The sequence below is a fragment of the Tupaia chinensis genome, unplaced genomic scaffold (assembly GCF_000334495.1).
Source record: "Tupaia chinensis unplaced genomic scaffold, TupChi_1.0 Scaffold000314_1, whole genome shotgun sequence".
NCBI lineage: Eukaryota > Metazoa > Chordata > Mammalia > Scandentia > Tupaiidae > Tupaia > Tupaia belangeri.
Genome location: NW_006159807.1, coordinates 4,530,777 through 4,556,078, shown reverse-complemented (window position 1 = coordinate 4,556,078; position 25,302 = coordinate 4,530,777). Strand labels below are relative to the sequence as shown.

Below are 25,302 nucleotides of genomic sequence, written 5' to 3'. Positions count from 1 at the left end.
TCCTCAGGGCTGGAAAGATTTTACGAAATTGTTACCTTTATAGGACAGCCAAATTCTAACACATGTACATTTAGGGGACACCACCATCATTCCTTACCCTCTGGGAGTTGTATAAACAGCATAGTGTTGGTGGTTCTGCTGTCACCTTTGAATATATCTTCTTCTACCACTTGGAAGTGCCATTACCAGGTATTTCAAAGAGGAAAGCAAAAGTAGGATCATGCGGCTCAACTGTGAAACTGTGTGTCAACAAATTTCCCTTTGGTCAGATACACACTTCCATCTCAAGAATGAAGATGATAATATGAGCTTTCTCTAGATCCCTGAGCTGATGGTCAGTCATAGAATCCTGAACTGTTTACTTCTCACAGAAAGCAGAGAAGTGTGCTAGCTGCCTCAGTGGGCTCTAAGAGCTTGAGCACACAGAGCTACCATCAAACTTTCTTTAAAAGTTGAAACTTCCAGACGAGCAGGTAGCATGGTGGTTAAGATGCTGGACCTCCACATGATGGACCATGGTTGAGTCCTGGACCCAGTGACTTGAAAATTGTGCCGTGTGCTTGTGTGCCTAAAATCCTGAGAGGAGAATGGAGGAGAAGGGACTGTGATGTGGTCATCCTCCTTGTGGAGTGACTTCTCCCTCCCTCCCCCTTCAGCGAACACACACATCCTATGGCAGAAACGTAAAAATAAATAAATAAAAAAAAATAATCTTTCTAAAAATACAAATTACAGAAAATGACACAAAAGAGAATGAAATAGCTTATTTCCATCCCAAATCGTTATTTTATTCTCACCTCAGAAATAGGTCATTTTAATCTGTTTTTATGTTTATCTCGTTTTGCTTTTCCCTCTGTTCTGATGCTTGTTATGCTTTGAGTGGTTATTTATCCCCTTCTCATTAAGCCTCCAAACATCAAACCATTCCTATCTGTTTGTTTGTTTGTTTTTTTTTCATTTTTAATCATTTATATTTAAATTTTGGCAAATTGAATGGTCTAATTTTGCCCTTTGAATGCTTATGCATTCAAGTTCCTTAGGCAGATTTTATCTCTTGATTTATTAATTCTATTTTGAGTTTTATAAAAATGGATGTTTCTTACTATTCCCCAACCCATAATTTTCTTTAGTGAACTTTTTGTTTAATTTTATTTTGCTTTAACATTTTATTTTTCAGACACCTCTCATTGAACCTCACGTTCCTCTTCGTCCTGCCAACACCATTACCAAGGTAATGGGACGTAGGTGGGTTGATCAGCATCAGAGCTAGCTGCCTAAGTGCCACTGGAGGTGATCTGTATGCCAGAGCGTCACACCAGCAAACTGCTGATAGATTTTCTAGAGACAATAAATACTTAGCACGTCTCGGTTGTCCACATAAAACAGTGCCAAGTCACATGAGTGAGCAATGTAAATGTATGATGAGTGGGTTATATATTTCAAGGCAGAGTCAATTTGGAAACTGATTTAAAGTTTCATCCAGTTTGTTTTCCTTCCGTAATCACTCCTTCTTTCTCTTCCCCTCTTTCTACCTGATTAAAATCCAGGTCCCTTCAGAGAAGATCCTCAGGGCTGGAAAGATTTTACGAAATGCCATTCTCTCTCGAGCACCTCACATGATAAGAGATAGAAAATACCATCTAAAGACGTACAGGTATGTACGCTTATTCTAAGTTCCGAAAGCTGTGGCTCTCCCTCAGAGTCATTTTTAGTGAAAATGGAACAAACATGCTTCTCCCTGTTTTCCCTCGAGAGACAGCCAGTTTTATTTGAACTCCAGGTCTGTAAGGTCTAAGCTTCTATCAGATCCCTGATTAATTGTGACTGTTAATTATCCTTGATATTCCCAGCCATTTCTTCTGATTTGCCTGGACATTGGTCTAATTATGAAGGACAAAGAGAAGAAAATGTGTTTCTGTTTACTAGTGTCTAGATTTAGCTCACACTCGTACACTTACACTTGAAGACATGTTCCAGGTCACTTCCCATTGTGTCATACTATTTCATTCTCACCATGACCTTGCTAAGTGAGTGGATAGCCATTTTTCAGAAGATGAAACTGAGACTCAGAGAGATGAAATCATTTTCCTTGTCCAAGTTACAAATCTATTGAGTGGCAGAGCCAGGATTGTAACAAAGGTTGGTTGATTCCCAAATTCAATGATCTTTTCATTCATTCAAGCATTCATTCATTCATTTCTCAAGTTTATTAACCCCCTACTTGGCACCAGACACTTTAGTATTTCATGACCTAAGGATATAGCAATGAACAAAGTATGCAAATTCCTTTATGGAACTTGGTTTCTAATGCAGGATTTCATTCTATTAATAGTTTCCATGTAATTGATACATGGCTTTGCAGCACACCTATAATCGTATAGAATAGGGACTCCTCATAGCTGTCCCTGGAGTTGAGAAGTGATAGATTGAGGCTGCAGACTATGGTCAGTTGGAACTTCTGGGATGACTGAACCACGGTGGGCCGACTAAGAAATCCAGCCTAGTAACTGACTTGACTTTATCAATTTCTTACACAAGTGTACAGGAACTGGGATAGCCAGTATTTGGCACATTGGCCTTCACTCTCTCTCTTCTTGAACCTGTGATGCGGACCCAGCCTTCTCAGCGATCAGTCAGCTTTGCTTTTCCATTTAGCCTAGACATGACCTCAGAACCTATTAGCCTTGACATGAGTCAAAATCCATTTAATTCACATGAACCAAACTCATAAGACACAGTGAAAGGCTAGAAAACACATTTTAAAGTTACCGAAGGATAAATATCTTTCTAGTGACTATCAACTATGACAGAATGTATAAAATTACACCTGGTCCACCTTATAGTAAACTGACCAAGTATCTGTGCATCAAGATTCAGTCTCCCTCCAGGACAGAGATGGGAAAACATCACAAATTCTTTCTCTTTGGATCACTTTTTCTATACTTCATTCAAATAAAGACTTACATTTGGCATGAACATGTTACTAGACCAAAGTATTTGTCACATTTAGACCATCCACTTCATGGTAGAATTTTGAAAATGAGATGGGATTTGAGAAGCACCTAGTCTTACCTGTAGCATGTATCTCTTGGGACATCTTCCCTCTCTTACGAATCTCTACATTGGTCATCTCTCCCCTTTTAGGTTGATATTTACTGGCTACTGTTTTGGACAATTACATTTGTAAGTCTTGTTCTCCAACCCTACAAATCAATTCTTCCTGGAATCTTTACTTCCTATACACTGCTATAATTTTAGGGAAAATAAATGATAAAATAAAAGGAAAAAAAAAAGGATCACATGTCACATATCCCAAGAGAATTTAGTCTCTTTAACTCATAAGTGGACCCATAATCTCATATAAGTACAGGCTCTTTTTTTTTAAGAAAAAAATATTTTTCCCTTTAATTTAAAATGTGATTATGCCTTCTCAAGTATCTACTTGCATTAGGGAAATTCCATTAAAACATATTTGGTGACAAATAATGGAAACTAGAAGTCAGTAGCCATGATCTATTTCTTGCATCATAGAACTAAGACTTTAAACCCCTGAAATATAGGTGTTATGTCTATCTCACACCCTATGACACAAGCTAATGATCTGTTGGTAATGATCAGTAGACTCAACTGGAGGTCAGAGGCTTAATTTCTTTTTCCTTCCATACAGTTTCAGTTTCTTGTCCCAAATCTTACACTTTTCAGCTCATCCTCTCTTTCTTGTGCTCTTCAACCATTATAGCATTGTTTCAGTACTAAGGGGTTGAAGCCTCTCCAGATGCAGTATTGCCCCCAGTGATCCCTTGGCCAGAGGTCTGCTGTCAGTTGTAAAGTGGCTAGGGTCATTAATGGATGGGATGTCCCATGAGTCCATCAGCGACAAGAGGCACAGCTGTGTGTCTTGTGTTCCACAATCTGACTATAAGATTCTTACATCCTTTGTAATGACCTAGATGCTCTGAGATCATTCTGTAAATAAAAAGACCATGGAATTAAAAGCCAAGTGAAATTAGGACCAGCAGTTGGTGTAATGGCTATGTCACTGGACTCCCATGTAGTCTACCATGGCTTGAGTCCCAGACCCAGTGGCTTAAACTCATGCCAGGCCTGTTGTGTGTGTGCCCAAGATTTCTAGAGGAGAATGAAGAAGAAGGGATTGCAGTGTGGCCATCCCCTCCCCGCCAGGGGGGGTGATTTCTTACTTTCTGTCTCTCCGTCTTTCTCTTGTCTTTCTGGTGAGCTCAATTGAACTTACACTTTTATGAGACCCTCCCCATTCAAAAATTCTTAAATTAGAAGAGGAATGTTTTGGAACATCATATTTTTGATTCAGAATGATTAGTAAGTTAGCATCTCTTTGCCCATCAAAGCCTAATGTGTATTTATAGACTGTAACAAGAGGAGTCTTGAAATTTAATGACCTTAGTACATCCTCCCTGTGAATTATTCTGGGGTCAGGGTTAGCTCCAAATCAAGACATCTCTGGAGCTCTGATAGATTTCAGAGGTCCTAGAATATTAGAACTAGCAAAGATCTTAGTGGCTATCTTTTGCCCCTGCTTCCTTTCACAGATGAGGAAACAGAACCAGGGTTGAGCCCACACAGCTCCAATCACATAGCTACTAAGTGGCAGACTTGCAGCATGTCTCCTCGCAGTTAGTACTCTTCCCACGGTGGCAGGGCACCACAAGTGTGTCTCCAGTTTCAGATAGAGCTCCCTGGGCTTGACCCAGTCTGAGCCTATGCCTCAGAGGTGGCGCCATCCTTAGCATGGGAGGGGAGGCCACCAATGACTCAGTCCCAGCTGCAGGCAGCCAGCTGCTCTGTGACTCTTGCCTTGTTCCATTGCCTTGGGATCCATTCCTTAGATTTCAGGATTCCATTTCCTCCCTTGACCCATCATTCATGAGAGCTCGCCCTTCTCTCTCACCCCACAGAAGACTTCAGTATTTCCTGGTATGTGTGTGAGAGAGAGCGATTATGTATTTCCTAACTAATTTATGTAGTTTGCCCATCCAGACCAACTCACCACAGAGGGACATCTTGGGAATTAGTGTGTGAATATATAGAAAGCCAGAATGCCTTGGGAGCTCTTCAGATGACAGGCTCTCTAGATGTGCTAATGCTCATTACACAGAACTTTTTTCAAAGAGATTTGCATCACTAATTGCTTGTTTCTCCCAACACCCCTCCTAGAAAGATCAGTAGTATTACTTGAAAATATAAAGTGCTATGTAATTTTGCACCTTTCATGGAGCACTTACGAGTGCCTCCCAGACATTAACTCATTCCTTACAAGGCTTAGGTGAGGGGAGTCAGGAATCAGTTCTCTTTGAACTTCATCTTACACCAAGATTTTCTGGGATGGACTCAACAACAACAGAGTTTCTGCCCTCTTGATTAGATTGCTGTATAATGCCCCCTCTCTACTGGCCCTTCTGTCTCCCCCCAGTGTTGCAATCTGTAACGTTCTTTCCATTAGCCAGCCTTGCTTAAAAAGTCCCCTCGTGAGCCTGTTTTATTGGTTTGTACACTAGTTTGAGATCCTGAGGCTACACTGCGTGGTGCATTGTTTGCCGTGATGATTCCTCTGGTGGAAGAGCATGGTGCTCTTTGAGACATTCTCCTCTCAAAGGCCAGCTCCCATCCCCTGTCTGCCAACGGGTGGTTTCCACAGCCTTTGTGTCCCACCTCCCTTTAGACAATGCTGTGTGGGAACCGAGCTGGTGGACTGGATGATGCAGCAGACTCCATGTGTTCACTCTCGGACTCAGGCTGTTGGCATGTGGCAAGTCCTGTTGGAAGACAGTGTTCTCAACCATGGTAAGATGAACCACCATCCATGGAATACCCTCAAGAAATGCTAAGTGCATTTCCCTGGGTAAGTTGTTGCTGAACTCCCAAATGGGCCAGAAAGAATTATGATTCCAGTAGGGACCTACAGAGCTAGCATCTTCATTTAGCAATACAAACAGGCAAGCGAAAGCTATTGATTGCTACGTTCCACCATTGTACCTTCCTAACTTGGGAGAATGTATGAAGGGAAAATGAAATTGCAAGCCAAGTGCATCAGTTCCAATTATGTTTATTAGTTTGCATTCGCGGTTCATTGATAGTGTGATTATACTCTGAGCATTGCATAGCAATCTTGATGCAGGGGTAGAAGGAAGAGCAATGAAGTGTATGGCTGGGCTGATGACATAAGAATAACCAATGAATTCAGAAGCTGCCTTGAACGGTAGCGGTGTTGGGGAGAGCCGGTTTGTATACCCACAGGGTGACCATATTGAAAATCAGGATTGCGCTCTGCAACTGCTGAGAGCACTAGGGGCTGTCGTGGAGCAGAGCAGCTATTCAGGGGCTGGCGTGTAACTGGCCAAACTCCTCATGCCATTCGCTTAAAACCTCTTTTCCAAACCGACAGAATATTAAAAGCGTTCATTTAATTTACCAACACCAAGGACTCTAATGGTGGCTTTGACTGTTTTCACACGTTACTGTGCATATGAATCACTTGAGGCACTAGTTAAAATGCAGACTCTGAGTTAGCAGGTTCGGGATGGACCCCGAGAGCCTGCGTTTCCACCAGGGTCCCAGATGCTGCTGCTGCTGCTGTTTCAAGCACCACACTCTGAGCAGCAAAGGTCTACCACTTCTGTCTTTTGAGAATGTTGATGCTCCATCCTGAAAGAGAGCTAATAGCTTTAACACATATAGATGAGGTGAGGGATTCTGAGCTGAGTTCATTGTCTTTGTCCTACCAAGACGTAGATCTTGTTCTTTGAAAGAACAAGAGAAAAAAAATTTTGTTTTTCGGAGAGGTTTCTGCTATAGGGTACGTGTGCTCACCAGAAAGAGAGAAAGACAGAGAGACAGAAAGTGAGAAATCACCCCCTGGGGGGATGGCCACGCTGCAATCCCTTCTCTTCCATTCTCCTCTTGGGATCTTGGGCACACATGCACACATGCCCGGCATGAGTTTAAGCCTCCAGGTCCGAGACTCGAACCGTGGTCGACTATGTGGGAGTTCAGCAGCATAGCCATTATGTCAACTGCTGGTCCCAGAGAAAAATCTTTTAAAAATCAGATATGGAAAAAAATTTAAAAAAAAAAAAAAACTTCTAGGAATATATGACCTAGAAGCTTGGTCTAATCAGCTTTGTTCAAATAATTAGTTTTATTCTAACTTTTTTTTTCAAAGTGTAGAAAGAAATGTTTAGGAACAGTACCTATGGGAAGAAAAACACCAACTCTGATCCTGACAAAGTCGGGGTTTTTAAAGCCTGTACTTCCAAAAACCACTACGGAGCATGATCTGGCCTTTTCCTGTTTGGGATCTATGTCCCACATGCTAGAAAATGTCACCCAGGTGATTGGTGTGGGTCCAAGTGCTCATTGCAGAGAATTTGCAGGTCCACAGAGGCCCAGAGATGGGTGGGTCCAGAGGGCTGTGTCTGCATCACTGCAGCCAGGCAGTCGTGTCTCCAGCTCCCCAGCCTGGGCGAGGCGGGGTGAGAAGGGTGCGGAATCTTACCGCTTTGCTGCCCCTTGGCTCAACTGCCCAGCACCATCCCTTCATTTCTGGTGAACAGGGCAGAGGTGCCACAGCTGACGCTTGCCTCCATGTTTCCCATAGTGGACCAGGAGCACCATTTCCAAGACAAATATTTATTTTATCGATTCCTGGATGACGAGCATGAAGATGCCCCTTTGCCTACTGAGGAGGAGAAGAAAGAGTGGGATGAAGAGCTCCAGGACACCATGCTGCTCCTGTCCCAGATGGGCCCCGACGCCCACATGAGGATGATCCTCCGCAAACCGTGAGTTGAAAGCACACGGCTCGTGACTGGCTGGTCCCCGGGGCTGTCCAGCATGCAGGCGCACTGGGGAGGGATGCAAGACCGAGTTCAAAGCTCCTGGCCTTCCCTCGGGGCCAAAGGCGAGACACTAAAGCGGAGGCATAGCAGTGCTTGTCCGTCTGGCTTAGAACATTTTTGGCCTTTGAGCCAGATGACTCGATTGTGTGAGTTAAAACTATAGAGATTTTTCAGCTATTGGTCAAGAGGTCAAAACTGATTCCCCATATTAAATGACCTTTGGTCAGTGACAAACAGAAACTGCTGTTTCCGGGCCAGACCGTAACAGCATTTTTTTCCCTAAAGTAATAGGACACAGGCCATCAGAACCACAGCTCTCCTGCCTGTACTTGCATTCATTCATTCATTTATTCAGCACATCTTTTCACTCAGATGGAGGCTTCTGCTTTTCAGCTTAAAGAGGTACCACACACTTAGGAGGGCACTACTGCTTACTAACCCCTTCAGGGCCTCCGTTCAGCCAGCTGATACCTTCAGCAGCAGCCCGCCAGCTGAAGTTGACAACTGAAACGTTTAAGAGCCATCCAAGAAGAATAGATGAAGCGCTGTTCGATGCAGGGCACTTCCCTAACTGGTGTGGATTTTACTAATTGTACGGGGAAGCATGTGCCACAGCCCCAATCCTTAGGGAAGCCTTTCCATTCAGGGATGACTTGGCACTTGGTTCTGGAACCACCACACACAGGCTTATGTTTTTCTCCTGGAAATGAAATCACCCTCCACCCTGCAGCCAGTGTCAGCCAGCTGTGGACATCAACTCTGAGTCACTAGCCTGGCCGACCTCTGTTCATTAGCAGGTCTCCACAAGAGCATGAAACTTTACATGTCTTGTGTGTGCACTGGGCACTTTCCAAGAGAGAGTTGTCCCTCGGACCAACTTCCCAATATCTGCCCCTCTAACCAGCACACAATGGCATCTCCGAGCGCACCTTTATTTCCTTTCCCCAGGGTTCTTTCCCTTTCACTTGCCTTTACTCAGTGCTGCAAAAGCTTTTCAACATATTTCATTTTTGTCACACCATGTCCCCTTTGTCAAAACTTGCTCTTGGGTCTTAATCTCCCTCACCATGTGTTTCAAAGGCCTCCCCTCATCCCAGTTGGTACCATCATCTGTAACTCTAGAACCATGATTTCAGCTCTGTAAGCCTCAAAACCCTTTCTTCAAACAAAAATTTAACAGGAAAATCCAAAATATCAAACAGAAAAGCCAGAGCTTCACTGACCTAAGCTGAAGTAGGGTCCAAGAAACTTACCCAGCCAATTTGTACTCTGTAGGCCCTGAGATTGTAGGGGCGGTGGCTCAGAGGACACAGACAAACCCCTAGGGCTTGGAGAACTCCAGTGAGTGACACCATGCTAAACCATTTCTTGTCAGAGTGTGCCCTTCCTCCATGCCCTTCTGTCCCGTAGTTCAGCCATCATTTGTGCTTCCTCATCATTTTCCAGATCGCTCTCCTTTTGCTGATCTCCTTTGTCCAAGCCAGTATCATGAGGTGGCTCTGAGTCCGGGTGGAACAGCCCCTTGGGGCGTTTGGAAATGTGTGAGGATGTTTTGGTTGTGAAAGTGCATAAGGGGGTGCACTGCTAGTATGCAATGGCAGTAGCTAGGACCAGGGGATGATGAGCACACCCTCACACCTAGGAACCCGACAAAGTAAAGAGCTATCTGGAAAACAGTGCCCTGTTGTAAAACATTGCTGTGAACTGTGAGTTTCTTGAAGGCAAAGATATATTCTGTTTTACTTCTTTCATTCGTTTATTTATTCACTGATCTTTAATGAACATCTAGTTTGTTCTAGGTGTTCCACTAAAACATTATAGCAAGTATTGAACACGTGTGTTGTTCTTTCCTCCTGGAGCTTTCTGTCTAATGCAGGAGACAGGACTTAAGCAATCAATTATGCAACAGATCATGTAATCACAGCTGTATCACATGCTACAAAGGAAAATGCAGTGTGTGTTAACATAATTTGGAAAGGGGATTTTAACCTGCTGTGGAAGTGAGTAAGGCCATCCATATCCCTAGCTCTGTGCATTAGACCAGTAAGCCATCAACAAACCTTTGCTGAGTGAGAGTGAATGAATGTGAATGAATGAATACACAGCTAGTAATTCTAACTAATGTTTCCTCAACTCTTAGTTGCTTCAAGGAAGACAGAATGCCATCTGGTTTACAAATATTTCAAAATCTACCAAACATTTTTTAAAAAAGTAACAAAATTAATGAAATGGTCCATGCCTTTGGGGAGTGTATAATACAATAAGAGGAGCTCTCCCAAATTAGATTCAGATGCAGCCAACACTGAGTGTCTTCTGTATGTTCGGAATATTCATGCTAATTGACTCATCCTTCGCACGAGACACAAGAGTTTCACAAGTCACCTTTAGAAATGGGATCCCTGTTTGTGCTTCATTTTTCTGCCATACAACATTGAACTGCATGATCCCTGGCAGCCTAAAAATTCGTCAGAGAAAATTACATTCCAAAATGTAGCTTCTTCTAGTCTACCACTGGCTGGTAAAGTACAGGTTTTCCCTGGTGTTCTAAGGTATATCATTTTGGGTGGCCTTGGGATTTTCTCATCTTCCCGGTGTATTGAAAATTTGCAAACATTGAAATTGGGCTGGAAGTACTTATTTTGACTCTTGCATTTTCTTTCTACTAGAATGACAACTCCCAAGAGATGGGAAAGTGAAAAAAAAGGAATCTAATTTTATGAGACAGACATTCAGACTCTACGCATACACACGCGTGCGCGCACACACACACCCTTTTAGTTTTTAATCTGCTAATAATCTTCAGAGCTGCTCCTTCATTTTATTGAAGTGGAAAGAACTCATGCTTAGCTGATCAAGAGTTGCCAGTACCACTGCTGTCCTTGAAGAGACCAACTGAGCACTTTGCTCCTGGAAATTAAGTGACATGTTCAAGTGTCCTGGAAATAGTGACACTGACATTGTACTGCCAGATCATTAGGAAATTTAGGAGCATGAGATGCATTGGCTCCATATCGACCAGGGCAGGACTCTCTAGTTTTTAAACTCAGCACAGCTGCATTTTATAATAGTCACCACTGCCAGAGAGGTTGCAGAACTCTGATAATTACTGGGAAAGAAATAACACAATATTCTTTGATGAGAAGATTACTTTGAGAATTTGATTGTATAATGAAGATGTTGCTTTGAAAGGTACTTCCTATTGTTCTGAATCTGAGACTCGCTAGCAGAAAAAAAAAAGTGTCACTTGTTTTGACAGGCTACTTGGAAAAATTCTCTGTTTATTACATTAACTGCAGCATTTTAACTGTCAAACTATGAAAGAATGTTCTGTAGTTTAAAAAACAGAATAGAGCTTCAGGGAAAAATTTTTGGCACACTCGTGTTGCTATTGGTATTGAAAAAAAAACATACATTCTGAATGTGAAATTAGCTTTTTATGTGGTGGCAGGCAGAGTGACTCACAATGCCCATCCTGGTTTCGCAGGTGCAGACCTGGATGGCATTTGGGGGCAAATGCTGTGGAGCAGTGACAGTTTGACGGCGCTGTTGTCGCAGCTCCCAGACAGGGCCATCAAACATGAAATGAGCTCTCAGAGCATACTGTTTTGATTTTGCCTTGTTTATAAGTCTAAAAACAAAAGGTTACCCTACAGAAAATAAATGCAATAGAGACCTGGTAGAAAGTGCTTTTGTCTACTTTTGAGCAGGAGCTTATCAGTAAGCAGAATAGTGTAAACTTGAGAACAGCCTGATAAAAATAGGTTTCAAGGTAGGCTGACCCCAGGGGTTGGGGGAGTCGGATCCCACATGGCCAAATGCACACTTCAAGTCCTGGCCCCTGTAACTTGGGAAAACACACTGGATTCATGTATGTCTCAGATCTCAGCAGCATAGAGAGATGCAGAAGGGATTGCGTATGTCCATGCCCTATTCGGGGTGCTTTCTCCCTTTCTCTCTCTGTTTCTCTATCTCTCTCTGACTAGCATACATAGATAGCCTCTGGCAAAAACAAACAGACAAAGAAAAAACCAACAGCAACAACAACAACAACAACAAAACTTTAAGGCGATAGACCACTCTTGCCATACCAGACTTTCAACCTGTTCCTCCAAGCAAAGTGAGATGATGATCCACATATTCAGGATGACCTCTTAGAGACTGACCTCAATGTGGGAGAGAAATGAAATAGATACTATTTCCCAAATTGAATGCTAGATCTTCAGTTCTGAAATCCTCTAAAAGCCTAGAAGCTTAAGTAGTTAAAAAAATATTTAGAGAAGTGTTGTGGAGTCTTCCAAACAGGTCAGAAAATTTAGAAACGTGAGTTCTTTTATTTCATGTGATAAATTGTTATTTTGGGTGCCCATGGAAGTTTCTCATCTTTCTAGGTTTTTCAAAATTTCGGAATTGGGCTGGCAGTTTTTAATTTGGCTCTTCAGTTTTCTTTCTACTGGAATGACGACTCCCAAGAGACTGTCAAGTGACAAATAAGGAATTTAATTTTATGAGACAGATGTTTAGAAGCTACACACACACACACACACACACACACACACACAGACACATAAACACACCCATCCACTCCCCCCCCCTTTTTTTAATCTGCTAATAATCTTTGGAGCTACTACTTTATTTTATTTAAAGAAAACAAGTTTAGTTGATCTAGAATTGCTAGTGCCACTGCTGCTCTTGAAGAGAATAGCTAACTAAGCACTTTGTTCCTGGAAACTGAGAGCATGTTCAAAGGTCCTGGAAATGTTGACTTTTTTTTTTTTTTTTTTTTTTGCTGCAGGGCACATGTACTTGCCAGAGAGAGACAATGTGAAATCACCCCCCAGGGTGATGGCCACACTGCAGTCCCTTCTCCTTCATTCTCTTCTTGGGATTTTAGGCAGGCAGCACATAAGCCTGGCATGATTTTCAAGCCACTGGATCTAGGGCTTGAACTGTGATCAACTAAATGGGAGTCCAGTGCTTTATCCATCACGCCACTTGCTGGTGAATTTATTTCATAATGTTAGGCTTTTTAACATTTTTTATTTTGTTTATTTATTTATTTATTTATGGAGAGGTTTCTGCTAGGGCGCCTACGCTCGCCACAAAGATGGAGAGACAGAAAGCGAGAAACCACCCCCCAGGGGGGATGGCCACGCCACAATTCCTTCTCCTCCATTCTCTTCTCAGGATCTTGGGCATGCATACACCCACACCTGGTGTGAGTTTAAGCAACTGAGTCTGGGACTCGAACCACCCCCCATCCACTAAATGGGAGTCCAGGGACATAGCCATTACGCCAACTGCTAGTTCCTTAACATTTTTTAAAAGCCTAATAAAAATTTAAAACTTTTAAACATTTTGTCAGATTGCACTTGTGCTTGCCAGAGAGATAGAAAAAGGGAAAGTGAGAAGGCAGCCTTCATGAATAATGGTCACACCTCAGTCTCTTCTCTATCCCTCCTTCTAGGATTTGGGGCACACACACACACACACACACACACACTTCTAGCATGTTTCTCAAGCCCTCTGGCCTGGGACTTGACACATACTCAGCCATGTGGGATCCAGCTGACTTAACCTACACACCAGTGGTTGGCCCAGTGTTGACATTTTACTGTCCAAACTGCCAAGTCATTAAGAAATGAAGAAGTGTGGGACCAGTAGTTAGCGTAATGGCTATGTTGCTGGGCTCCCATGTAGTTAACCACGGTTCGCGTCCCAGACCCGGTGGCTTAAAACTCATGCCGGGCGCATGTGCATGCCCAAGACCCCAAGAGGAGAATGGAGGAGAAGGGATTGTGGCGTGGCCATCCCCCCATAATTTCTCACTTTCTGTCTCTCTGTCTCTCTCTCTCTCTGCCTGGCGAGCATACACACCCTATGACAAAACTCTCAAAAAAAAAAAGAAGTGTGAGAGCTACTGACTCCATATCAAACATACGCTATGAAGTGTAAGGTTGAAAGGGATTAATTTAAAATGGATTGAGAAAATACCATGATAGGGATAGGGGGAGAATAGTTTATCTGTCAAGTGGCCTCACCAATGCCAGGCAGTCAGTCCCGCAAGGGCAGGCTAAGACCACCCTCGCTGCTGTTCCACGACCTTGCTCTAGAGGGCACTCGCGAGGCGGTACGCCGTATCTTTTCTCAATTAGTGGAACCAGTTTTAATAGAATTTTTCTTTGTCCAAACTGTTTTTGAGGGTGTGGAATTTCAAATCATGATATTACAGGGGGATTTTGTTTCCTCAGGAGATAAATAAGCCTAAAATCAGTGGGTGCTTAGGGTTTTGGTTTCTGTTGGGATATGCAGACAGAATGTTAGCAGTCATGAAGTCCATCGTCGAGTGTTAATCAGGTGAAAAGAAAGCCTGGCTCAAAGACTGCATGAGAAACTGTCCGTGTTTTTACGAGAAAGATAACTGTGCCCTGAGTGAAAGCATATCCAGTGTTCCTGAATGAGTGGTTGCACTAAGGGGGAGTGGGGGTGGAGGGTGTCATTTCTCGGGCTTGGATTCATCTCTCCCCTAGAAAAGCAGTTTGCTGTTTCCCTACGTGCCCAAGAAAGCAACCACTGGATCACTGCCATTTTGATTCCGATTCAGGAGAGGGGAGGATGAATGCAGCTACCCTTTTACAGTGTAGGGTTCATTATAAGATGACAAGTTTTTAATGACTTTTTGTTGCTACAGTCAATCTGTTCATTGTAGAAAATTTGGAAACGACTGAAAAGAGCTAAAGGAGAATAAATAGCACCTGCAGCCACATTTCCCAAAGATAATTATAGTTAATATTTTGGTACCTAGCCCTCTGGTTATTGTTAAATTAACTTTTTTTGAGAGAGAGATTTTTGTTATAGGGCATGTGTGCTTGCCAGAGAGACAAAGATTAGAAAACAAGAAATCAGCTACCCCAGGGGGATGGCCACGCCTCAGTTCGTTCTTCCATTCTCTGAGGATTTGGGCACATATGCATGCACGCCCGATGAGAGTTTTTAGCTGCCAGTTCTTGCCGTGTACCGCTGTCGACTACGTGGGAGTCCAGTGATGTAACCATTACGCCACCTGCTGGTCCTTCCTCTGGTTATATTTCAGTTCCTAATATTTTACACTTAATAAAATATGTTAGGATTCTTCCTTAAACTTACATGTTTTTTAAGGATGGGGTTTTAAACGGGCAGATTAGTCTGTCCTCTGAATGTTCTTAGATGCTTTTGTGATTGTTGGAGGTTTAGGTTGATTCTCAAGTCCTTTCTTGAAACTTAAAGGCAGGAAAAAAAATAGTATTTTTGTGATTTTCTTCCCAGAACAAAGAAAGCGCCCCGAGCCCAGCAGAGGCAAAGGGGTGGGAATGGGGCCAGAAAGATGCCAGGAAAGTTCCTGCAGGGAATGCTAAGCTGTTTCGTGCTGAGGGAATGCCAGACCAGGAGCGCTAGTAGATGTGGCCAGAGAGTTAGCCAAGGTCGGGGTGGGGTAGGGGGGTGCTGCTCTGCCCTCCAGGTACCCTGGCCATTGTTTTATAGTAATTTGGGCACCACTGAAGAGTTTTAAAGGAAGGTATGGTGTGGTCAGATTTGTAGCTGGTCGTTTTCTCTGCTGTTTCTGAAGAAGGGATTGGAAGGGTTAAGACCAAAGATAGAAAGCCAGATACTGAGTCTGACGAGACTACAGTATTATATTTTGAGGATCGAATGACGGCATGTGAGAGACATGTATTGGATCCAAGAATCTGCTAAATAAAGTGAAAGTAGTACTGAGCACAAGAGCTCTAGATTCTGTTCTTACCAACTTACCATTAAATCATGCAGCATTTCCAGGTTAGAGATCCCTTTGGCTATAAAAGGATTTTAATAATACTGGCTTACCCTCTTCCTGCTTCACGAGGTAATTATAAATGGAAACACATGCAGTTGGATTTAATCTTCGTTGACACTTATTGAGCACACATGTACTGGCACTGTGCTGAGCAATTACTTAATTCTATTCTCTCAGCAAAACTATGAGGTAGTGAATTAATATTACCCTACTTTATAGATTAAGAAATAGAGGCCAGTCAGCCAGTGACTTGGTGGTTAAGGTGCTAGATCTCACATGGCTAACTCTGCAGTTCCTATCCCAGACCTAGCAGCTTGAAAAATATGCTGGGTGTGTGTGCATGTGTGTCTACAATCCCAATGAAAAATGGAGAAGGGATTGCTGTCTGGCCACCCCCAGGGGGTGATTTCTCACTCCCCCCTCCCCCCTCTCTGGTGAGTGCACTTGCCCAATGGCAAACATCTACAAAAGGGGGGTCCAGCAGGTGGCATAGTGTTACCCACTATGCTGGACTCCCATTTGGCCAACTCCACAGTTTGAGTCCTGGACCTGGTAGCTTGAAAATCATGCCAGGTGTGTACGTGCATGCCCAAAATCCCAGAAAGAGATTGGAAGAGAAGGGATTGTGGGTAGACATTTTCCTAGGGGGATGACTTCTCACTTTTCCCTCTCATTGTCTCTCTTTGTCTCTCTCTCTGGCAAGCACAGACACCTTATGGCAAAAAAAAAAAAAAAAAATTTAAAAATAGGAAATCAAAAAGAAACAAAGAAATAGAGGCTTGGGCTAAGTCACTTGTCTATAGTTATCCAAAGTGGTGGGCTTGAGATTGAACTCAGGTCTATCTGACTCTGGAGCCTGTGTTCTTTACTGCACCTTGCCACCTGCCATGGTCCCCAGGGATTCAGAATAGCCTCATGGATGTATGCTTTGAGCATCGGTGAGGAAACATGTCATGGAAATCTGACTTAAACATAATTTTGCAGGCTGATCTCATCTCGTTACATTATTTTCACATAGGGGCCAGGTGGTGGTCTAATGGGGACACAACTGGACCCATCTGAGGAAAGGTGTGGGTTCTTGTCCTAGGAACTCCCTAAACATATTGGGCAAGCGTATCTCAGCCATCCTCAGGCTGGCTGAGACTAGGGATGGATTGCTGCGTGAAGACCCTGTTGGGGGTGCCTATCTCTTCCTCTCTTTTTGTCTCTCTCTCATGGAAGAAATAAAGTTTAAAAAATTTAAAAATTATTGCCATATAGATCTGAATGGAGTTATAAGTATACCATCTACTTTAGGAAAAGCATCTGTAGGTATAGGAGACGCCCAGAAGTGCCGCTCATATGTAATAGGTCATGGTGATGGTGAAGACGATTCGTCTCTGGGAGTGTTAGATGATTTGGGGGCCTATCATGCTTGCATTTTTATCTTCTATCCTGAGCTCTGCTGTGTATTTTCAGCAGTGGAGTCCAACTGATCATACGCATCTCAAGTTTTAAAATCTGTTATCAAAACTGATTCCACGAACATCAACTGTTTTACACGTTTAATTGCCTTATAATTGGTATTGTCAGATTAAATACATTATGCCCAGTTTAATTGGATTTTCAAATGAACAATGAATAATTTTTATATAAGTATGTTGCTTTTTTAAAAAATGTTTTTGCTATAGAGTGAGTGTACTCACGAGAGAGAGAGAAAAAAGAAAAGAGAGAGAGAGACTAATACAGAGGGAGAAAGTGAGTAATGATGCCCCCCACACACACACACGAGGCTGGGGGGATGACATGCAGCAGTCCATTTTCCGTTCTCCTTTCAGGATTTTGGGCACACACGCACACACACTTGGTGTAAATTGGGCCACCAGGTTCAAGACTCGAACTGCAGTCGGTCACATGGGATTCCTGCACTTTTAACCACCACTCCACCTGCTGGTCCTGATATAAGTATGTTTCATACAATATTTTTATTTGCTAAAACTGGCACCTGATTTAGGATAATTAATCTGTTTCTTTTCTCAGCTCCCTTAAAGAGTTGCTGGGAAATTAGGCCAAGGGTAACGTAGAAACCACTGACAGACTCTAGCCCCAGGAAGGGCCAGCTTACCCCACACCAGCCAGAACCACAAACAGAACGTAATAGCTAGTGTTTGAATAGCACTCTATAGTTTATATGGTGATCTCACTCCATCACCTCTTTGAACTGCACAAATAACTCTATGAGTTGAATAGGGCTAATTATATTCCTCCTTGTACAGAAGAAGAAACTGAACTTAGTAGATGCCACTCTGCAGTATATGTGGCCGAATCAGCTGATCCAAATCTGCTCACTCCAAGTTCAATTGCATTTCTTTTTTTTTTCTTTTTCATCAATAATATACTTTTCTCTCTACTAGATGCCTTAAATTTGTCATTTCTAGTGGATTTGCTGAACAAGCAGTGAAATGACCAAAAAAATGTGGATAATCCAGCTGTCCCTGATAAATTAAGGATTGACTTTCCACAAGGAGAAAGTAATAACGCATCCCCGCAGCTCCTCCTCAAAAAGCATTTGTGCTTTCTATCTTCTCATACTCAAAAGCAGGTAGTTAAACTGACTCTATCCAAATTTCTTTATTCTTCTCAACTTGCTATTTGTGCATTTTAAAGGAAAATATTTGTAGTTAGACTTTCTTTTTTTTTTTTGGAGAGGTTTTTGCTATAGGGTGTTTAGGCTCACCAGAGAGACAGAAAGCGAGAAATCGCCTCCCCAGGGGGGATAGCCACGCCGCAATCCCTTCTCCTCCATTCTCCTCTCGGGATCTTGGGCACGCACACACATGCGCCTGGCATGAGTTTAAGCCACCGGGTCCGGGAGGCGAACCACGGTCGACTACGTGGGAGTTCAGCAACATAACCATTACGCTAACTGCTGGTCCCTCAAACTTTCCTTTAAGGAAGTGTAAAAGGTGAGATCTTAAGATCTGAAGATTGTTAGGAAGTGGTCCAAGTATGAGAAATGACATCTAAATAAGAGAAATAGGTAGGCTGAAATGCAGTGTTGCATCAGAAAATAGTGTCCTCCCCAAAATAAAGTGTGTTTTAAGCCGTGTCATGACTTATGTAGGTATTTATACATGGAAGTCTCTGGGTGCTTTCTCCTTCTACAGGATCTGCTAGGTGGCTGGCCCACAGGAACCAGGTCACCTCCTCTCTTCCCTGCTATTTTCCTGCTGGCCATGCCCAGGTGCTGCTTGGTAGCTGGCTGAATCCCTCATTTTACCCATGTCCCAGTGACTGAGGCGCTCTGTCTCTGACCTTGATAAATTCCTTGATGAAACTGTATTTACCAGCAGCTTCCAACATCACCTGAGCCCTCCCATCCTTTAATGTACAAACTGCTTCCCCACCCATCCCCGTTTATTATCTTGTCTGTAACTAGACATTGCTGCCAGAATGCCTCCCCTGCAGAAACTAGGCCTTTCCACAGCGGGATCCGACAAATCCACATCAATGTGGCACCACGCAGATTTGTAAAGAGGCAGGGATGCCTAATATCTCTCCCCGTGACATCCGGAGAAGGACAAGTAAAGACCAGGCACATTCACCGGCTGCCACTCAGAGCAGCCGGAGAGTCAATTCACTTCCCCAGCCTTGTAGGTGACTCTTATGAAGGTGTATGGGAGTTATCACCTGCTCGGGCACACGGCTCCCTTTGCTCTTGAAAGCCAAATTGCCTGCAGTCTTTGGGGCCCTTTTATTAGTGTTTGAACAGGCTAGGGGCTGATTTGCAGGCTCTCTTCTCTGTGTTTTCCCTGTCTCCCTCATAAAGACCAAAAAGCATGAAAGGTGCTTAATGCCACTGTTTGCCATGAGAAACCCGCTTTTAAAATGAGACTTTGTTCAGTGATTGTGGTGGGGGACGCTCGGTTTTAGATGTGCTCGGGTGCTCTTTGAGGGCAGGGATAGATCAAGGGGAGAAGCTCTGTCTGAAGCAGGAGTAGAGGGAGAGCCTTTTCTGAGATACGAGATGGCGGGGCAGCTCAGAACCGGCGGCCTCGGGAGAGGCTGGGTTTTCTCTGCTATTGCAGCCCTGAGCACTGAGACCCACCTGGGTCCAAGGGGGCTCCCATTTTGATTCACATTGGTGGGCACAGGTTGGCCAGGCTGACTTTTGCTCCATCTGGCCTCTTCCCTGTGATTTACCTCAACTTTCAGTCACAATGACTCGTTGAGGCCCTGGAGGGACAGGGTCCCTGCTCACAGCAAACCCCTCATAAATGCTTTTGTTGCTCTGCTTACTGGAATGTATTTATTTTTGAAAGTAAGTGTCTTCACACCTTGCAGCCCTGACTTCTCTCACCTCATTTAAACATTTGCTGTAAACGGGACCCGAAAGTTCTTTGTTACCTGGATGGATTGCCAATGGCAGCGGCCTGCCCTGTGAGTCCAGTGGCCACTTGAGGCCACAAGGTGGCCTTTTTACTCTTTTGTGTTTCTGTTTCTCCCTTTGATTTTGAATGTTGTTTGAGTCTCAGAGACTCAGCTGTTTTTAGGTTTTGTTCTCTTCTGCCTCAAACGGCTGCCATTGGTTTGTACATGGCACCGCGAGTCCCTGTGGAAGTCTTTGTTCCTCTGTGTTGATGTTGATGGATGGTAGACCAGTGGTAGAAGGGCAGCCACTTGCGTTTCTGTGCCGGTGAGGCAGTAGAACCCCCAAGAGGGCATTCCCTGCAGGTGGTGGGGCTGACCCTACAATGAAGCTGCTTTCTGACAGGCCATGCTTTATATGGAAACCACTCTCCGTACTCCCACTAGTTGCCAAAATAGAGAGGATTTTACATGAATGGAGCACTTCCAGACTTTTCTAGAGGAGGAGAGCTGCGTCCTTTTCCTCCTTAGTGTCTCCCAGAAGGGCCCAGGGTCTTCATTCGCTCTGTTCTGCCTTTCCTCAGGCTCCACTACTCTCCCAGCACTGCTCTCTGGACATCTACTGTCTCGAATTTTTACCTGGCAGGAAATACTAGGTGGAGAGTTTATTGAAGGGGTTAAGGAAGCACAGGGCTCCCAAGAAGAGGAGAAGGTCCCAAGATGGGTTGCAGGGGAAGAACTGGAGCAGGGAGGTTTGATGTGGGTTAGAGTAGCTTGTTTTCAGGTGGGGGCTCACATACGTGTTCCCCTCATGGTGGGGAGGGGCACCTGCTGGATGAGTTCCATCATTCTTCTCCTAATTTTGGAGTGGGTATAAGGCCAGAAAATTTTTTGTCTAGAAGCTTTGGGCCATAAAAAACATTATCTTAATCTTCCCAGGATGTGGTGGGGCCTTTCCAACATGAAGAATGGGGTCAAGATGGATTCCTGGCCAATGCACCACAATATGATGCAGGGACACGGGAGTGCAGGGATGATTGAGCCCAGCACCCACAGTGGGACACGGGCCCTTGTCTCCCATTCACAAAGAATTAGAGACGCGGACACAGAGGCAGGCTAGTACTGCAGAGAGTGTATTGAAAGGGAAAAGGAAGAACAGAGCTTTTCCGAGAGAGAGGGATGGTTCCTGAGATGGGCTGCCCAAATTGCTGCTTTCTACTGCCTAGTGATGGGTGTGGAAGAGAAGGGTCCCACCACCTCACCAACCTGAATGAAGTAGGCTTGTGACGAACCAGTCTGACATCACATTGTCCTGCCCTCTGTGTGGTATTTTTTTTTCTTTTTTCTTTTGGAGAGGTTTTTGCTATAGGGCATGTGCTCTCACCAGAAAGAAGAGAGACAGAGAGACAGAAAGCGAGAAATCACCCCCCAGGGGGGATGGCCATGCTGCAATCCCTTTCCCTCCATTCTCCTCTCGGGATCTTGGGCACGCATGCATACGCACCTGGCGTGCGTTTAAGCCACCAGGTCCAGGACTCGAACCGTAGTCAACTACATGGGAGTCCAGCAACACAGCCATTACGCAAACTACTGGTCCCTGTGTGGCATTTTTAAAGGTATTTTAAAATTATTATTCATGATAAAATGCACGCACTCATGGTGGAGGTAGCACCCTGACAGGGTTTTATTGTACTGTGATCCCCTCCCACAGGGCCCTCTAGCTCATCAGGATCTTGGGCAACCAAGTGCATGTTCCCAGCGCCACCGCCAGCCATGTGGCTTCTAGCTCTGCAGTTCAGTTTGCTGTCAACCAAGCCACCAGGCGGGGCCCCTCTGTACTAGTTGATATAGGATCTGTCTATCAGAAATGCTGTTTGACTCCAGTGGTGACTTTCCCCTTTGAGTGCTGAGCTGTGGCTACTTCCAGTCTTATTTCTCAGGTATTCTCTTCCTATCTGCTCTCTATCATCCCAAAATTCCTAGAGCTCCCTGGTCAGCTGAGAGTCCCAGTGTGTTGCCTATGATGGTAGTATTGTTTGTTCGCTTTCCAGTGCTGATTTGGATGCTAAATTATATTTTCTACCTGAACTTTAGCATGGTTAACAAAAATCTAGCCTAAAAGGGCCTAGCCTAGCAGGAGATGTTGTTGGTGTCCGAGAGTCATCTCAGGCCAGGTCCCACTGAGCTTGATGTAGTGAGATTGAGTAACTTCATCTGGTTTAAGGCGGTGTTTGTTCCTCGCAATTGGATAAACAAATCCGTAGTCCTAAGGAAAACATACCTCTTTTCATTATAAGGAATTTCGAATTAGAAGTGAGGTCCATCATTTTCATCTTTTCTCTTTTCCCTGTTAATAATTCATGACACGAATGTGTCTAGTATCAAAAATAAGTTGTGTCATGGACACCTTATTTTAGTTAAGCCTCAGTGGAAGGATAACAGATTACAGGGCTCCAAATCCCTCACGCCTCAAACATAGTCCATAGCATTACTACTGCCATCCCGCCTGGGCAGGCTCTGACTTCACTACAAACTGAGAACTTACATTCCTTCCTCTGAGGAGCCGTATTGAACACCCACCCTGAAAATAACGCCATCCTGTATTGGTGCTGGTTTCAGTATGTACACTGCTTTGTGAACGTTGACTCATTTGACCTTTCCAGTAATACTTTGTTGTTTTGCTTGTTTGTTTTGGATATTGATAAAGTTTTTGTTTGTTTTAGGTTGAGATATTCCTCTCTGACAAACTCTTCGCCCAAATATTAGCCTCGTTTGTTCCTCTCAACTTTCTTTTGTATTCTTCACAAACTGACTATGGGATAAAAAGTGGCAGTAGAAGTTTGTGGCCTATGCAAATTTCCTAATCCACAAAGACTAGTCTACTTGTACAGTGCTCATCAAGTGGACCACTACACTGGGATGTTTATATTTTAATGCAGACAGATCAAACATATGTATAACAGTTTAACAGAGGAGATGTTTATTATTTCTATAAAGTACAGAAGAGTTTTACAGTATAGGCAAGAAGACTTCTGCTCTCTCCAAATCCTTCTGTCAAAATCATAGTAACTAACTTCCATCCTTGGCTCCCAAGGTCACCAGAGGGTCAACTGCTCTGCAGTCTCCCACACCATGATAAAGAATGAGAGAGTATGTGAGCATTTTTAAAATTGCCAGGTCTAGGGACCAGCAGTTAGCGTAATGGCTATGTCACTGGACTCCACGTAGTCAACCTCCGTTCGCCTCCCGGACCCAGTGGCTTAAACTCACCGGGCGTGTGTGCATGCGTGCCCAAAATCCTGAGAGGAGAATGGAGAAGGGATTGTGGCATGGCCATCCCCCCTGGGGGGTGATTTCTCGCTTTCTGTCTCTCTGTCTGTCTGGCGAGCGCATGCACCCTATAGCAAAAAAAGAAAAACCTCTAAAAAAAAAAAAAGAAAATTGCCAGGTCTACAAGTAATGATCGTCGGTTGCTTCCATATTCCCCTAAAGAGAACTCATTTACAAAGTCCAATATTCAGTCAAGGAAGGTTTAGAAATTCATGCTGTGTTCCGGAGAGAAGAGAGTAAGTTCTGGAGAACTAACCAAGACTCATTTTTGACCTTGACATCAATCCTTCTTATTCCCATTTTGCAGGAGCAGAACTAAGGCATAGGACCAACTGAACAACTAGGACAGTTATAATTTAGATCTCAAATCCATTTTCTGTTTCCAATAGAATGCCCTTTGCACTACTGGATAGTGCTTCTCTTAAGAAGACCAGTCTAGACTTTATTTATGCGAATAACATTCATCACCCTGTGTTGTAACTTCTATAGCAGTGCGACCATGTGCTATGAAAGAATAAAGGTTGGAGAGCCGCGTTTGCCGAATAGAGATCTATGAATAGACCTGAGGCAGAAAGAAACATCCTAGGCAAAGTTAGAGGAGCTTGTGGAAAGTCTTGGAGGCTTGTACAAACTAAGCATGTGTGTGGAATGGAGAGACACCTGGTGTAACTGGAACAGAGAACTGTGCAGATAAGGGAAGGAGTCAAGTGAGGGGAAATAAATCAGCCTGGGAACATAAACAGAGGTCTGATTTTAAAGAGCTTTGCATGATAATGAGGTAGCAACTTTGGATAGATTGGGCTTGTGGTATTTGTGGGTTATCTAGGAAAAAATGGCGGGGAAGCCATTGGAACTCAGGAAAGAAGGCTATTTAGAGATAAGAATTTAGGTGTCATGTTAGCTGATGAAAGTTGGAGATTTTTCCCCCCAGGGAAGGAAGGTAGAACAAAATAAGAACAGACATACAGACAGAGCCCTGAGGGCAGAGCAGAGCACAATCTGAGAGGCACAGAAGAATAACAAACCAAAAAAGGCATTGAGAAAACATGTTCAGAAAAGTGGAAATAGAGCCAGGAGGGCAGGAGCACAGGGGAGAGGAGAGCAGCAGGCAGTGCTCAGGGGAGCAGGGCAGGGGTCAACTGAACGTTGCCATCCTCACCTCTTCCCCTACACTGTGGTGGGGGTCATAAGACTAACCGATGACAAAAAGTCTGGAATCACTATGTCAAATTTTTAGTGTATTGCATTGAAGAGCTCACAGTTTTCTATCATGTTTTAGATTTTGGATGAAATATGATTATTTTTAATATAACAAATTTTGTAGATTCTAAAGGCAACACTTTTTAAAAAAGTCCTGAAGAGCTGATCAAGGTGGAGTTCATACTGATATTATATAAGTACTCCTTCCAAACTCAGACACCTACTCCCCAAATTCCCATTTTGAATTTGTCAGCGCTTTAGAACTAAATTCTCAGCCTTTTTTTCCTAGCTGATTTTTTCTCTTGCTTCCATTGCAGCCTGCCCCATGGAGATGAGGGTGAGACATGATGACTGTTTTCTCTTTCAGCCAAGGTCCCAGGGCAGTTCCATGCTATGTATAGCTGATGTCAAGTAGCACAAACAGCAGGGGCTACTCCTTGTGCTGAAGAGCCATAATCCTATTAGGCCTCCTTGAGACTTTCACATAAGCTGCCTCTAAGGTAGTAGATGGACTAAGGTGACTCGATTGACTTTTAAGTCCCCAAGGGTCCTGGTTTCAAAATCCCCATGTCTAAGTCAAGTAGTAGATTAGGCCTCTTGCTAAGAAGGCCTGGCTACGCTGGGGGCCCTGTGGCCACAGCTTTTCTTCAGTGTCTTTCTGGGTCCCATATGTTCTGAGTTTCACTATTCAACACTACTTTGGTGTGCAGTTGTGTCCTTCAGGGGTGGTACTCAGCAGGA

The 25,302-nt window shown here is 43.7% G+C and overlaps 1 protein-coding gene across 5 annotated transcripts in view; it reads left to right on the top strand.

Moving 5' to 3' along the window:
- RAPGEF4 (Rap guanine nucleotide exchange factor 4) overlaps nt 1-25,302 on the top strand; it is a 391,851-nt gene that overhangs the window by 280,663 nt on the left and 85,886 nt on the right. For 4 of the 5 annotated variants that reach the window (XM_006151126.3, XM_006151130.3, XM_027772910.1 and 1 more), the window contains 3 exons: nt 1,548-1,654; nt 5,699-5,820; nt 7,634-7,817. In XM_006151126.3, coding sequence (XP_006151188.2) covers nt 1,548-1,654; nt 5,699-5,820; nt 7,634-7,817 — 413 coding nt within the window. Of the gene's footprint in view, nt 1-1,183; nt 1,232-1,547; nt 1,655-5,698; nt 5,821-7,633; nt 7,818-25,302 lie in introns of those variants that run through there. The other variant, XM_006151129.3, reaches the window with a different exon arrangement.